The following is a 16,926-nucleotide window of genomic DNA, read 5'->3' as shown; positions in this document are numbered from 1 at the left end:
CAAGTTATTTGTGAAGCTGGATTAAAAACTGCCTTGGAATACCCAAATCTGCAAGTGTACTTCAAAATCAGAACAATCTGAAAGATTGTTATTAAAAGAGTGCTGTAACAAATCTTAAATTACCTGAAGATCGCTTGCTGACCCAAGTCAACCCAAAAGACGACTTGTTCTGAAACATCAACATCCAATGCAACTGCATTTCTCAGCTGGTCAACTATCTGAGTGTATTCTCGGTGATAAAGTCCCATCTTCCGGATATCATGACGGTTAGTAAAGATCACATAAGGCTCTTTGCCTGAGAAAGAGACAACTGCATGGATTGAGGTGAACAGCAAGGGGTTTCCTGTCAAGTGTCTTAAATGAAATTCAGAGCAACCTTCAGCAATGTGTGTATATCTTGATCCAATCTAAAGCTAAACTAAAGCTAATTTTTAAAGAGGAAATTTAAAACTCGGCTATACAAGTGTGCAGAGATTCACATTTGTAATTTTCCCTTCAATTTCTGCATGCCCAACTCTACATTCATAATGTTAAGATCAACACCTTCAGTTTTTAACCTGGGAATGAAAAATCTGATACTTAATCAGGTCAATAAATAAGTGATTGCTTGTATCCCAAACCACCTGACCTAATGTATTTCTGGCCAGTTGATTTTATAAAAAATCTCCACTTTAAAACACCATGCCTCAATTGCCTTCAGTCTCCGAAGGAAAAAAAAACAAACAATTTGTTAGCCCAATCTTGATCCCTTCTATGATAGGGAAGTGTATCCATTTAGTTCTTGGCAGTCATGCCTAGCCAGTCAGCAAAAGGGAGAATGCTGTGGCTTTGCCAAGGATCAGCATTCAGGTATTTCTGCTATGACAGTTGTATTTGAGACATTCACTATAGAAAATAGCCATAGAAAAAGCCACAGAAATCACTATTGAAAAAAGTGTATAGTAGAAGTTGTTATCCAACCAGTGCCCACTATTAAATCACATCAATGCCAATTCACTAACAATGTTATATCATAAATAACTGTATCCACTTTAGCCACAAGCAAGGTCCCAGAAGACCAGAGAATAGACTGTTCCTTTAAAGAGGAAAACAGGCACAACCCAGGAAATTAAGGCTATGAGCCTTACATTAAATGGTAGGGAAATTAGGACATTCTTAGGGATATTTTGAATTTCCTACTTTACTCATTTGGAAAAGAATGGACTTATCAGGAATAGTCAGCATAGCTTTATGCAGGGCAGGCCTCAACTTAATCAAGTTTGAGATGAGAAAGTGATGAAGATGATGGATGAGGGCAAGACAGTGGATGTTGTCTACATGGACTTTAAAGCACTTGACAAGATATTTCATGTTAAGCAGACCCAGAAGATCAGCATGTGGGATCATGGTGAGTTACTAAGTGGGTATAAAATGGCTTGGTTGTAGGAGGGGTGACTTTGACTGGAGGTCTATGCCATGGTGTTTTACAAGGATCAGTGCTAGAATCATTTGTATTACAAATCAGATCACTTTTATCCAGATCTGTTAACAAGTTTGCAGACAAATTGGTGGAGTTGGAGCATGAGGAAGATGGTCAAAGGGTGCAGCATGCTATAGAACAATTAAAGAGAGTTGGGTAGAGAAGTGGCAGATGCATTTTAATCTGGCCAAGCAGTGATATGTTTTTGAAAGTCAAATACAAGAGGAAAATATACAGAAAGTGTCCAGACCTTTAAGAGCATTTGATTACAGAGCTTGGGGGGGTTCATATCCATTAACTCTTGACAGTAGCAATACAAGTGAATGAAGGTTGTAAAGACAACATACTACATGCTGTCCTTCATTGGAGAAGGCATTGAGTATAAAAGTTGAATCACATTGCATTTGAGTTTAGATAGGCCACATTTGGAGTACTGAGTGCAGTCCTGGTCACCACATTAAGATGGAGGCTTTGTGGGATTGTGTAGAAGAGGTCTACCAGGATATTGCTTGTATTTAGTGCATTAGCTACAAGTGAGAGATTGGATAAACTTGGATTGTTTGCACAAGAGCAGAGGCTGTGGGGGCAACCTGCAAAGCAAATAAAATGGAGAGGTAGGGAAAGGGTCAATAGAATCTCAGGGTAGAAATACTGGGTGCATAGGTTTAAGGCAACATGTGGTAGTGGGGGGGCAAGGAGAGAAGAAACAGATGCAATAGGCAAAGCAGATCCTTGGTAGCAACATCTAAGACAGAGGCAGGACCTTGTGCAGGCAGATGGTATTCATTTAGAATGGTATTGTGGTTAGTACCAACATTGTGGGCCAAAAGACCTGTTCTTGAACTGTCCTGTTCTATGTTAATCCAACTACTTGTGTTAGACCCCTACTAATATACTCCTAGATTCCAAAAATGTTAGCTACCAGATTAGCCCTTTTACCCTTCCATAGGTGGGGGACTGGGCCAATAACAATTTCTTGTTAACTGCTGCAAAATTACAAAAGTCTATGAATTCCCAATCTGCTATTAGAGGGATAATACTATATTCTTGAATTAAGTGTTCTGTGTATTTTAACTTTGTCCATTTCAAACAAGCAATGGAATTAGGAGCAAGACCTTTTGCATCAATATGCCTCAGCCCAAGCCTATCTGGCTTGCTATATTGGGTATAGTAACTGTCAGTCTTGAACAATGAAATCTCACTGGAGATCAGAGCAACTTGAATGCTGTCCAAAACTTGGAAACACTACTTGCCTCCTACTGCCTTGCAGCTTTGATTGGTTGTATCCAGGTGATATCCTGCGAAACATTCACATTTAAAGCTTCCATTTGTATTAATGCAAATTTGGCTGCAGACACCAACATCTTGACATTCGTCAATATCTAAATGAAACCAAGAACACTGAATGAGGCAAAGACTTTGATATCCGTATTTCTAACCTGCTATAAATAAATCGAGAACTGGAGTACAAGGATGCAGTGGTTATGCAACAGTTACACAAAACCCTGGTTAGGCCCCACTTAGAATACTGTGAGCAGATCTGGGCACAACACCTAGCCTTGAGGCAATACAAAAAAGGTTTACAAGAACAATACCTGGACTTCAGTGGTTAAAAATTAGATTATACAAATTAGGCCTACTTTTTCTAGGATTTAGAAGTTAAATGATCCAAAGTCTTCATGATAGCAACCAGAAGAGGCAGGGTAGGTAAAGAAACTATTTGTACTGGTTGAGGATTCTAGAATGAGGGAAGCAGTTTAAAAATTAGCACCAGACCATTCAGGAGAGATGTAGGAAGCATTCCTATGCTAGGTGGGAGGGGTTTGCAACTTTCCAAGTGATCCCGTATTCACTACTATGCATGATCTTACAAATTGTGATCTTTGTTTTTAACTCATGGAATGAGGGAGTTGCTGTCTAGGCCAACATTTATTGTCCATCCCCAATTGCCTAGAGGGAAGTTGAGTCAACCACATTACTGTGGGTCTGGAGTCACAGGTAGGCCAGACCAGATAAGGATGGCAGATTCTATCCCTAAAAACAGAGGACATGAACCAGGATTTTATTCCTCAACCCCCAGTCACTGGTCAATTGTGCATACTGACATTTCAGTGAAGGGAGTGAATGTCGTACCAGTTAGTTAATTAGTCTGTGTCTTGGTTGGTGTCACACCTTGACCTGCTCTCACCCATGCAAGCAAGGAATATTCCTAAATCATTGTATATGGACCTTGTAAAAAAGGTAGATAAGCTCAAGCAATTGTCAGAACTTACAGGAGATATCTGAATACATTCTATATCTGGCCACTTCTAGTTCACCAAGGTGAAGTACACAGCCTTCTTTAAGCACTGCAGAAAACGTGCTCCAGTTAACTAGGGAGATCCAAGCCCTTGACCTATGAGGGATACAAATACCTTCCCCATAGTAATTTGGGCTCAGTCAGTTTGGTTCTTCCAAGTAGAGAAAAATCAGTTGCAAAACCCCACACTGTCCAAACCACCTATGCAAGTAGCTCTAGCATATCCTACAACCCCTGTAGAGTGATCTCAGCTAGCCAATACCCAGCATTTGACTTGCTCATGTAGCTACAGCAAGTGTGGTTGCAGTGAAATTTCTGGTTAATTGTGATCCAATGGAGGAGATTAATGGCAATATCTGAAGTACTAAAACATCATTGATTTGGTTATTGCCTGGTACTTTGGATACTTATTAGTTAAGACAGCAGTATGTTAGTCACTTCACAATTTCACAAAGTCTGCATTGGACAAGATGTAGCACAAGTTACCTGTACATATTTTTCCATCAACCAATTCAAAGCCAGTAGGACAGATACATTCATGACCAATGACCAGGTCTCTGCAGATGTGTGAGCAGCCTCCATTGTTTGTCTGACATTCATTTAAATCTGCAGAAAGAGAAAAAAGTTACTTTAACTCAAGCCAAAGTAATTGGCTCTAAATTTTAGTTTTTAAGATACAGATCCAAGGACTGAATGTGAGGGGAATCAACTACAGTCCTGAACTGATTGAAAGTAGAGTTGCAGGTAGACAGGGTGACAGTAAAGTTTGGCATGCTTGCCTTTTGGTCAGCACCCTGAGTATGGGAGTTGGGATGTCATGTGACTAGTTAGACCACTTTTGGAATATTACACAGTTCTGGTTTCCCCGCTATAAGAAAGATGTTGTTAAACATGAGTTGAGATTAGAGGATGTTGCCAGGGTTGGAATGTTTGAGTTATAAAGGAGAGGTTGAATAGGCTGGGGCTCATTCCCCTTGGGATAAGAGGCTAAGGATGATCTTAAGAGGTTTATAAAATCATGAGGGGCATAGACAAGGTGAATGGCCAAGGTCTTTATCCCCCAGTGTAGGGGATTCCAGAACAAGAGGGCATAGGTTTAAGGGGAGAGGAAAGATGTCCTTTTTTAAAAAAAAGGAAAGGGACCCAAGGGGCAGCAACTTCACGGAGTGGTGTTTGAATGGAACAAACTGCCAGGAGGAAGTAATGGCAACTGGTCCAATTACAACATTTTTAAAAAAGGCATCTGGATGGGTACATGAATAGGAAGATTTAGACATATGGACTAAATGGGACTAGGTCAGCACAAACAAATTGGTCTGAAGCGTGTTTCCACACTGTATAACAGTCTGCTGCAAGTACAGCTCAACTACAAAAGTTGTTTTGCTTTCCTAGGGAGCTTTATGGTAACCTAGCACCTTTATAGGTTTAAAATGGTAGTATACTTTGAAACAACTCAATTAAGAAAAGGAGAGATCTTGCTTTCAATTAGCAAAGCTAGCTAATGACCAGTTAACCAATTAATGCACCACAATCTAGTGAATGCTGAAGGCTGCAAATACAGGAGCAGTGATCAAATGGATTTTGCTACTCTGGCCTGCATCTTAAGAGATCAATGTTCATTGCAATATCATTCACTACATTTCTCCCCGTTTGACTTCTTGGACATGCAGCCCAAAGTTAGTAACCCTACTGAAATAATGAATTCTGCCTTCCAGTGAGCAAACAAGTCAATTTGTTGACTGGTTTGAAGCTATTTATTCAGCCTCCTTACCCCTTCCCAGTCCTACAAAAGTTAGCAATTTGCTCACTTTTTTTGTACACAACCTCACTCCACCTCCAACGAGAGTTGTTTCATGGAAGCTTAACGCAGGAAAGTGTTAGAGAAAGAGGGTGACTGAAACAGCAACTCCTCACTAATTCTATCAATTCTCATGGAGAGAACTTGGATTCAAAACAAACCTCAAAATGGCCTTTCTTACTGCTTCAATTTTGAACGTTAGTAACTCAGTCAGTCATTCTAAATTTTAAATTGTGAAGCATGGATGATTCAATCTACTCTTGGACAGTGAGAACTTCATGCAAAAAAAGTGTGCCACCTGAAATGGTTAGAGTAATACAAGTGCCAGAATATCATATCATATTACAAGTCATCCATTTAGTGGGAAAGTTTACTCCATGTAACTAAAGGCAGTTTAAGCCAAATGCATTGGAGGGAACTAAAAAAAAGTTAGCTAGGAAGCAGAACTGCTCAAGGAGACAGATACACTTGGGCACTTTGCAAAAGTGTATTAGTATATAAAAAGTCAAAAGAGGAGAAAAATAGCAAGTTGGTTAAAACACTGAAGTTTTCAATAAAGCCCCACCAGTATATAAGAGGATGAGGGAAGGTATAAAAGAGGAGTTTAGGAAAAGGAAGAGGCTATCTAGTTGAAGTCACACTGCCAAATGGGTGCACAACAGTCCAAAGTAAAAAGGAATGCAAACATTTGCTGGTTTAGATTTGTGGTACAGTGGGGTCAGGGTAGAAATGGAGGCATCAACCCTAGAACTCTGGAAGCAGATTGCTGGGCCCCTTGCTGAGATGGGTGCATCAATAGCCATAGATGGTGAGGTGCCAGAAGGCTGGCCATAGGTCAATGTGGCCATTATTTCATAATTATGGTAATAAAAGCCAGGTAACTATAGACTGGTGAGTCTGACAGTGGGCAGCAAGTTGGAGGGAATCCTGAGGGACCAGAGTTACTTTTTTTTGAAAGGAAAGGTCTGATTAGGGATAGTCAGCATGGCTTTGTGTTTGTAGTAGTAACAGAGGATTGATAAAAGGCAGAGCAGTGGAGGTGATCTGTGGACTTTAGTAAGGCATTGACAAGGTTAGATCACAAACAGGGAAAACTAGGTATTTGGATACAAAGCTGGCTCATTAAAAAAGTAGAAAACAGGGTGGTGGAGGCTTGCTTTTCAGACTGGAGGCCTATGACTAGTGTGCACTGGGTCAACTGCTTTTTGTCATTTATGTAAATAATTTGGACATGACCATAGGGGTGGTTAGCAAGTTTACAGATTGGTGGTGTAGAGGACAGCAAAGGTTACCTCAATAGAACAAGATCTTGATCAGGTGGGCCAATGGGCTGAGTGGCAAATGGAGTTTAATTTTTGATAACTGCAGCATGTTGCCTTTTGGAAGAGCAAAAATCAGGCAGGACTTGTACACTTAAACAGCAAGGTCCTGGGAAGAGTCGTTGACCAAAACAGACCTTGAAGTGCATGTTCGTACTTCCTGCAAAGTGGAATCCCATGTATACAGGATGGTGATGAAGGCATTTATTGGTCAACACACTGAGTATAAGAGTTGCAAGGTCATGTTGCAGCTGTACAGGACATTGGTTAGGCCACTTTGTATGCTGCATGTAATTCTGGTCACCTTCCTATAGGAAGGACAGTGAAACTGGAAAGGGTTCACAAGAGTTGAAGATGTTGCCAGGGTTGGACGGTTTGAGCTATAGGAAAGGCTGAAGCCATTTTCCCTGGAGTGGAGGCTGAGGGGTGACCTTAAATGTTTATAAAATCTGAGGGGCATGATAGGGCAAATAAGGTTTTGGGTTAGGGCAGGGGAAGGAGGAAGGAGTCCCAAACTACAGAGCATCAGTTTAAGGGAAGAGGAGAGGTATTGATGAAAAAAGAAAAAGGGAGCTAAGGGGCAACTTTTTCCAGAGGGTGGAGTGGATGGAATGAGCTGCCAGAGGAAGTGGTGGAGGCTGGTACAATTACAACATCCAAAAAAGGCATCTGGATGGGTATATGAATGGGAAGGATTTGAGGGATATGGGCCAAATGCTAGAAAGTGCGACTAAGTTAATTTAGGATCTCTGGTCAGCACGGACAAGTTGGACCCAAAAAAGGTTGGTTGCTGTGTTGTATATCCCTATGGCCTTGCAGTAATAATTTGAGCAAGTCAGTGTAAAATTAGCAACAACAGGAACTAAAGTAGTAATGCAGAATGCACCAGAAATAAAGCCCTAGATGAGCTCAAAAGTTGAGGATTGGAAGCTGACATTGCAGATGGAAACAGTGGGAGAAGTTTTAAATACCACTATTGCAGAGGGATCTGGCAGCAGTGGTAGTGACCTTACCTCCAAGCTAGAAGGCCCAAGTACAAATCCCACCTGCTCTAGATGTGTAATACCAAATAGGTTGATTAAAACCAGTTAGTTACAGGGGTCTTGTAGTGCAGTGGCAGTGTCCCTACTTCTACAGCAGGAGACCTGGGTTCAAAATCCAACCTGTACCACAGTACTACAAACATCTGAACAGGCCAATTAGAAAATATCCTACTAGTTGTGTTGAAACGTGGTAGGATTTTCATAATGTAGCTTTCATATCCTGGCTAACAGGATATTTAGAAAAAAGTACTTACGACAGTATTTGAGGGGCTCATCACTCCAGTCCTTGCAATCTTGATGACGATCACATACTTGGTTTAGAGATATACATTCTCCATTTTGGCATTTGAAGTCGTTGGGTCCTGTGCATTCTGAGGAGATGAACTAAGTCAGCATCTTAGGATGAAGATTGTGAATTCACAGTGGATGTGAGACACTTACCATTCTTACAATTCAACTCATCACTGCCATCAACACAGTCTTGAAATCCATTGCATTGTCTGCTTTCTGGAATGCAACTTCCATTATCACAAGGAAGATGATGTGGCTGACATGTTAGAGGAGCTTAAAGAGATCACAAAAACCCATTTGTCATTAGTAGCATTCAATCTAATAGGAACCTAATGGCTTTAAATTTTTGCCAATAAAAGTCAGCCTCCCTCGACTCTTGTTGGCAATTCCAGACAGAATGAACAGGCCTTGCTTAGAATTTCACTTGTTTCCAGACATGTTGAGTGTCATGTTTGAAAGACCTTGCTAATACCTCATTTTTCATTCCATTTTAAGTTACAGCATAAAAGTTGAAACAGAAGGCCCAGTTGACAAGTGCTGGCTCATGGCAAATCAAAGTATGAGAGATTTATCATTGGCTTGGCATGTATCTTGGAAAGTTGAAGGACACTGGCTACAGCAACAAGAGGTTACATTTGCACAGAACAAAAGCTGTGAGTAAAGTCTGTTGCACTGGGCAATGAGCAAAGGAGGGGAAACATTGGTTTTTGAATATAGGTTATTGCCTATGTGGCAAGTTCTTTGTTTGCTCTTCATCTAAAGCCTTAGTTTCAAACTGCCCTCCACATGAAGTGACATTATTGCAGGAAGGGAGACCATGTTGTAGAGAGCATTGACACAGATAGAAAATTGGAGAGAAAAGAGGAGAATTAGGTAGCAGTGCTCAGGTTGGTAAGATGTAAATGGTGTGCCAGAGTTCAGGGTTCAATGCTGAAGCCTCAATTGTTTACACTTAAAATAACTTGGATAACAGGCTACAAAAGGTATGGTTGGCAGTTGTCTGAAAAAGGTTGGCAAGTTAAATTGAGAGAGAAGGATTAGCTATGAGAATTAATGGGCTAAGATGCAGCAGACTGAGTACAGTGTGAGTAACCATGAGATTGCCTAGAAAGAGCAGATTTTCTAAAATGTGAGGGATTGCAGAGCTCACCAGGAATTGGGTTGGTCTTTGTCCAAGAGATTGACATACAAGTTAACAGGAAGGGCTAATAGAATGTTCTCATTTAAAAATTACAATTCAAAACAGGAAATATTTTATTTTTCTGTTAAGGATACTGAGGCACACCTGAAGAAGTGACATTGGAGGGAGACTTGTCAGTGATCAAGGGAGTTTTAACTTAATGCTGCAATCAACATATCAATTAAAAAAGAGATTGCCTGTTGCTCTTTAACTGCAGCCTGTACAATGACTTGATCAAACAAGATCCAGAAGAGTCTAGACACAGTGGATATGGAGTAGACTTTCCTTCTGAAAGAATCTTCAACCAAGGGTCCCAAACTGTCAGGGGCTCAGCTATTTAAGAATTGGGTAAAGTTTGTGGGTTGTTTGGAATGATCTTGAACTGGTGATTGCTTTATATTCAAGTGTGCTGAGAACATAGATCCCTAGAACCTGTCTGCCTCAATACTTTGTCAACACCCAACAGCACCTTTTTGATATTTTCATCCCCTAGAATAAAACCTACCTCAGATTCACCATCCACCATCCACCATGTTCTTCTCTTGAGTACCAATGCAAAGTGTCAGAGCACCTTACTCCACTTCCTCCAGCTCCACACAAATCCCCTCCTTTATCAGAGGGGGCCAACCCTTTCCCTGGCTATCCTCTTGCTAGTTATAGATGTTAAAAACACCCAAGAGATTCGTTTAATCCTAATGTGCCAGATATTTGTCAAAAACCTGCAGTTTTAGCTTGAAGCTCAGCTGCATTAATCCATTAAAATGATTGTTTCAGACAAGTTAATCAACTATTTGTGCAAATCTCATTGAAGTGAGGATGCAGATGTTCCATTCTCTAAATCCAAATAAGCTTTGAATTCAGTAACCACTTTAGTCCAAAATATGATGTGCTATATGTCATCTACAAAAAGTGGTTAGAATGTCAGTAGACAGACCAAGCTTTTTGCTCAGAAAATAGACAGGTTAAGAATTGCTCCTTTAAAAAGTTTTACAAATTATGTCTTAAATGAAAGCTTACCATACACTACTCCTGTGTAATGGTGTAAAAGCAAGATAAATGACTGGACTGGCTAGTCCATTTCCTATTTAGTATGATCAGTTGATTAACCCATTTGAAACACCAACTGTCATGTACAATGGAGCTTTTTTGTCTTCCACTAAAAATTGTTCTGTTCAGCACTCTAAATCAGAGAAACACAATGGTATTTTAAGCAAGCTTACAAAGTAACTGAAAGGTCAACATTCCAAGCTAATAAGCATCTGCTCACTATTTACTACCCAGAAGTAGCAGATTAAAATGCAAACAAGTTGTTGTAAAAACCTCAGATCTGTTGAGACAAAGTACAGGTCCAGTGACCCTTTAGATTCACATTTGCCATTTCAGATTTACAACTGCTCTAGTTTTGCTCAAAATACAAAGTTTTATTACTTACGGCAGTCAGCTTCATCACTTCCATCTCGACAGTCCACATCACCATCACAGTACCATCGACTATGGATACATTCACCAGAACCACAATGGATCTCATTAGGAGGGCAAGTCACAGGAGGAAGGGGATGCCCACAAAGAACTGGAGATTCATCTGATTGATCACTACAGTCAACATTAGTGTCACAGATCCAGCCCAAAGGGATACATTCTGAATTATTACATTGGAACTCATGTGGCCCACAGGAGATTAAGGTACAGTTCTCCTCATCACTTCCATCACCACAATCATCTTTACCATTACAAACAAATGCCACAGAAATACATCTGGCACTGGCACAGGCAAATTCTTCTGTGCTGCATGTATGGTTATCTGAACAAGATGAAAAGGGACATGTTTAAGTGTTAATCAAAACAAGGCATTAATCAACAAAACATCTCTAAAAGGACATACTACAGATTTAAACCCAAATCTGTTATGCATAGAATGTTGTATACATTCTGGGCAAATTGTTAATTAATAGATTGCATCCCAACTGGGGCTACTCAGGAGAGTTTACAAACTTTTAAAGCTGAGTTAGTGCAGTGTTAGGATGGTCTAAGTTTGAGATCATCAAATGCTAGAGAGCTAACAAAAAGTGGCTCTAAAGTTTGAAAGTCTATTAAAGTTATGATCAGATGTTGGACATACTGTCAGCTCAAAGCTGAGATCTAAAAGGAATTTTTTTTTTTTTTTTTTTAAAAAAAAGTGTTAGATATCTACTTACCACAATCATCTTCATCATTGCCAGTATCACAGTCCTCTACTCCGTCACACTTCCAAACAGCTGGAATACACTCAAGGGACCCAGGGCCACAGCTTATTTCATTGAAAGCACAGATATTCATGTCTAAAAAAGGACCATAATTGAAACGTGTTTTTCTATCTGCCTGCAATTTCTACCAACTTGAGAAAATGGATAAGGTCAACAAGATCCAATTGGGTAATGGAGGCCAATAGTTAGTAACTCTTGGCCTTTTATATTGCCTGCTAATGCTAAACCCAGCTTTGGAGATTAGATACCCAACTCTGCCATGTGGATACTACAACATTGAGGGATAAGGAAGGCTTACATTTGTCTAGTAGTTGAGGTGATAGACAAGTTGAATGTAGAAAGTATAGCAATTTGCAAACAGTAAGCTCCTACAAACCATAATGAGCAAACAACTTGGAGATGCTGAGGGACAAGTTTGGCTTCAGACATAGGGATAGCTCACCAGCTTACCCTGAAGATTGCCAGATTTTCCACACCCATTGAGGGGTCAGACAGGCCATCTGAAATTCTATCCAAGGTGATTAGAACCAAAAATGCTTGGCTCAAATTACACAATATTTCCACACTTAATGGAAAGAGGAAAAAGTATTGGGAAGTTTTTCCAAACTACCTTCCCTACTCAAGGTAGTCATTCCCTCACAGGAAAATGTCAAACTCTTTGCTAGAAATAGTGCTTAAAAGCAACTTTTACTTAGTGGCTTAGCTATACATTAATTGACCAGCTCATTGTTAGTGCTCAAAACACCAATGGAGATCAAGACCTATTGAAGCTTCTAACACATGCATCCATGAGGAATCATGAAATACTAGATTTAAGTGATCAAGATTTCAAAAGACTGATTGGCAAGTGTTACTTTCTATGTAATCAGCTCAGCAAACTATACCATCCCCAGCCTGTTGGAAAAATGAACTTAAATTCTTGGTCGAGAACAGTAGAACAATTTTAGCAAGTGTAAAATTGTGTTGAAAACATTCAATCATAACCTGATTGATGTAGCTACTAAAAACATTTGATTATTCAGCAATCGTTGTCACATTGCAATTTGATTATACCTTGGAGAGGTCAGTTCTCAGGTACTGATTAGTGGGGCAGTCTAATGAGCCAACCAACATTAGCTGATACCCACTGGAATGTATAGCTTATATATCTGTACATAAATACCAGCATGATGCCAATGTTACTTAGGAAGAAATTTGCTTAGGAGCCATCAGCTGCATCCCATTAATGCAAACACTATTTGCATAGTCACTATAGTATCCAGCATGAAACTGCTTTCATAAGCAGTTCAAGTGAGATCATTTTTCCATTCCAGGGAAACAAACTAGGTCACATTTATCCAAGCCAAGCAGCCAATTTGAATGTGTAGTGAACAATCTGATCAGGATAACCATTCACCTTCAGGTCATTATTGGCATTAAACTTGCATGACTAAAAAAGAGACAGGCCCCATGTTACAATTGCTAAAAGAACAAATTGTTAGTGCATGGAGTTACACAAACTCAGTACATAACTGCATAGCAAGAACTGCAGATGCTGGAGCTGGAAGAACACAGACCAGGCAGCACCACAGGAAAGCTTTGCTATTGTAGTGGGCAAACAAATTGTTATCTATGTTCTTGATGTGCTAGTTAAGACACTCCAAGTGTGGAGGTGAACAGTTTTTATTTCAAAAGACTTCACTAAATTAACAAATAGTGGTTCTTAAAATGATGGCACATTGTCATCTAAACAGGAAGAAAGTCAACTTGCTTCCATCAGATGCTCATTTGTAATGAATTCCAATTCCTTTTATCCATGAATCTTGTAAATTCAAATTAGCCATTGGCTCACCCACCAACTTGATGCAAATTAGAACATGGTTACCCTCTGGGACCACAGCTGCAGTAATCAATATTCACTAAATTGCAATGAAGCCAGCAGTTTCTGCTTTTTGGCCCAAAGAGAGCCTGGTCCATACAATGGTATAACTTAGCACTCTTTGACCAAGAGTGCTAAAAACTTAAAATACAAAAAAGGTAACTAAAAGCAATGAGAGCAGGGCTGGCTGTGAATAGACTTGGAAAGGCATTTAGCATGAAATCAAACATTTGCCTAACAATGGTAGCTGCTTTAAGTAAATAGTTTGTAACAGGATATATCTTGAGGATGGAGGATTCTGGGAAGGCTAAACCAGAAGTTAGGGGAGGAAAATGTTAAGGTAGAATCAAGTTGAATAGGAGTAAAGATTAGGGATAAACCAGAAGATTGGGGACATTTTTAAAACAGGATTACCTAAAAAAGATAGAAGGTAGACTAGCAAGTAATAGAAAAGATTTTTTTTAAACAAAAAAAGGGACACCTTCATGAATATAGTTCCTTCGGCATGATATTAGGGAAATGAGGAATCAAATTGTAAGTGAATAAATAAATGCTTTAGGTCTTCAAGAAGGACACTATTCCAAAAATACTAAAGTCAAAAGAGGGCATAAGAGGTAACAGACAGATGCAATAATTAGCAAGAAAGTATGAGGAAAATAATGGCACTAAACCCTGAATTTCTAGATGAAGGGTCTAGGCCCAAAATGTCAGCTTTCCTGCTCGGCCTGCTGTGTTCATCCAGATCCACACCTTCAGATTTTCCAGCATCTGCAGTTCCTACTGATTCTAGATCTGATAGGTTGCATCCTAAGATTTGAAGAGCAAGTAGTTGCAAATAGAGGCCCTGGGCACTTGGGCAGCAGCTGACATGACACCCATATACATAAAGAGGGCATTAATAGTAGGCAGCAACAGGTCAGTTAGCCTAACTTTGGTCTTTAGTGACAAATAGTGTTAGCATGTTATAGAAGTTTGTTGTAAAATAATGAACATCTGAAAAGTGTACTCAGCTGCACAATACATGTACACAAACCCTTCAGTCTAAATTGTCCATGCTAAATAAATCCTAATTAGTCCCATCTGCCAGCATTTGGCTCATCCCTCTAAACCCTTCTTCATATACCCATCCTGACATCTTTTGTCATTGTACCAACCTCCCTCTGGCAGCTCATTCCATACACCACTCAAAGAGTTGCCCCTTGGGTCCCTTTTAAAGTCTTTCCCCTCACCTTAAACCTATGCCCTCTAGTTTGGGACTCCCCTACACCAGAGAAGAGGCCTTGTCTATTTACCCTATCCATGCCCCTCATGATTTTACAAACCCAAAGTCAACCCTCAGCTTGATGCTCGGGGGGGGGGAAAGTAACTTATTCAAACTCTCCCTATAGCTCAAACCTTCTAACCCTGGCAACATCTTTGAAAGGGTTCAGAAAAGATTTAAGATCAAGTTGTGTCCTTTCTTTTGCAAGGAGATGAGATTTGCATGCAGCATTCCAAGAGTGGTCTAAATCAATGTCTGCACAGCTGCAACATTCATATCTTTTCCCCTTTTTGGGGAAGGGGACAGAACAGTTCAATATCCAGCTGTAGCCCAACTAGGGTCTCAGCTTTTAGCAAGACTTCCTGAACTTTTTACTCCAGTCACTGAAATGAAAGTAGGTGTACATCTTGCTTTCCTCTTAGCTGTTGAACATGGACGTTGAGGGTTCCAGCTTGTGTAGTATTCTGCAGTCTCTCCCCATTTTAAGTCATTCAATTCCTCCCTGCTGTTGTCCCACATTAAATTCCATCTGTCAGATTTCTGCATAATTGCTTAACTTGTCAAAATCCTACTGCTAACCCTGTACCTTTTGCATCTATTTGGCATCTGCAAACTTGGCCATGGTATGTTCACTTTCCTTAAAGTCACAAATGTAAACACTATTGTGGCATCTAGTGATTCTGATGTTTCGCTAGTTGCAATCCTGAGAATGTCTCCTTATCCCAGCTGTTTTTAAAATCAGTCAACCAATCCCAAGTACTGACACCCCCCCCACCCCAACCTCAAGAACTTATTTTAAAGTATCATTGTGTGGCAGCTTTATCAAACACCAGTATTAGGGTCAGACTGCCTCAAAATAAATTAAGGTAGCCTAGGCAGTAACATTTCTTAATTTAAAAAGGTAAATGTTAAGTGTTATGATTCCAATGCAATTTGCTCAGTCAAGCTACAACATTACCTCCCAACTTATGCTCAATGCACTGACCAATGGTGAGCATACCAAGCACCTTCTTCGTTATCCTACCTGTGACTCCACTTTCGTGGAAAGTATGGACCTGCATTCCAAGGTCTTTGTACAGCCCAGGACCTCAAAATGCCTGAGGTGTTAGAATTTTTTTTTTGAAAGGGGTAACAAGCAGGATGGACAGAGGAAACAGTAGATGCAAAATTTGCATTACTACTGACAGTGCTATGTCTTGAGTAGTGTGTTGTACCCTGGTTTCTTTTAGAGATGAGGGATAGGTGCCAAGCTGTCTGGAGATGTGAAGCCTTGGGACTTAAAGGTTTTTGGAGGGAGTAGGGGCAGGGAAGGATCATACCTCTAAGGCAGTCTGTACTCAGTTAAAAGTGAGTGGTGACTCTACTGAAAAGCTTGGGGGAGCTTTAGGTGAGTAGGTACTGAAGATTTTCTCCTCATGGAAAAATTTCAGACCAGACCTTAAGTCTCAGTAAGCAGTTGACCATTTGAGACAGGAACTTCAGGGGTAGTGCAACACTGAATCTCTTTACTGCATAGGATTGTGAAGGTTGTCATTAATATGCAAGGCTGAAGTAGATTTTAGAAAAATAACACCTTTGAACTGAATAGTCAGTTTAGCCATCTCATTGATTGAGACATCAGATTCAAAGTGGGAATTCTACATCTTACCCTGAAAAGGCAAAAGAAAATGCAAGTTTATTCTGCTTCATACTGCAGCAGTGGCCACAAGAGGTGGCATTTCAACTGTCACAATACTGCTACTGGTGCAGAAAAGGCTGTGCCTACTACAGTATTCAGACATTTGTGATTAGCATGCCAAATGGCATGTTCCTGGTGCCATTTATCTGGCTTGTTCTCTGCCTGTTACTACAATCTGTTTAAATTATAGAACAAGATTGTTTTGCTATTATGTGACACTTATCCTACATGGTAGCAATCAGAAGTTGATTAGTGTGACCATTTGTGCTTGTGTAATGGAGCCACATTACAATGAGGAGTGACTATTTTCACATGTAAAGCTAAGCTCTCTACAAAGGACTCTCCATTTGAGAATTGAGTTAACAGGTATTTTGGTGAGCCTACAGTTCATGTTGCCTTCTCTGTAATGCTTCATTACTCAAATTACAAGAGTTCAGAAGAGCTAAAGTTGGATGTTGTATTTTGTTGATATTATATACATACAATCAACAAAATAC

The 16,926-nt window shown here is 40.0% G+C and overlaps 1 protein-coding gene across 4 annotated transcripts in view; it reads right to left on the bottom strand.

Annotated features, from left to right (window-relative positions):
• The window catches only part of LOC109917118 (low-density lipoprotein receptor-related protein 2-like), a 99,279-nt gene that overhangs the window by 65,571 nt on the left and 16,782 nt on the right, over positions 1-16,926 (bottom strand). For all 4 annotated transcript variants that reach the window (XM_048594569.1, XM_048594587.1, XM_048594576.1 and 1 more), the window contains exons 15-21: positions 11,585-11,707; positions 10,822-11,190; positions 8,360-8,482; positions 8,173-8,289; positions 4,245-4,364; positions 2,713-2,841; positions 124-295 (exon numbers count right to left, since the gene is read on the bottom strand). In XM_048594569.1, the coding sequence (XP_048450526.1) occupies positions 124-295; positions 2,713-2,841; positions 4,245-4,364; positions 8,173-8,289; positions 8,360-8,482; positions 10,822-11,190; positions 11,585-11,707 (1,153 nt within the window). The remainder of the gene's footprint in view (positions 1-123; positions 296-2,712; positions 2,842-4,244; positions 4,365-8,172; positions 8,290-8,359; positions 8,483-10,821; positions 11,191-11,584; positions 11,708-16,926) is intronic.

This window comes from Rhincodon typus, chromosome 3, assembly GCF_021869965.1.
Source record: "Rhincodon typus isolate 14 chromosome 3, sRhiTyp1.1, whole genome shotgun sequence".
Taxonomy (NCBI): domain Eukaryota; kingdom Metazoa; phylum Chordata; class Chondrichthyes; order Orectolobiformes; family Rhincodontidae; genus Rhincodon; species Rhincodon typus.
This window is presented reverse-complemented; position numbering and strand designations above follow the sequence as displayed.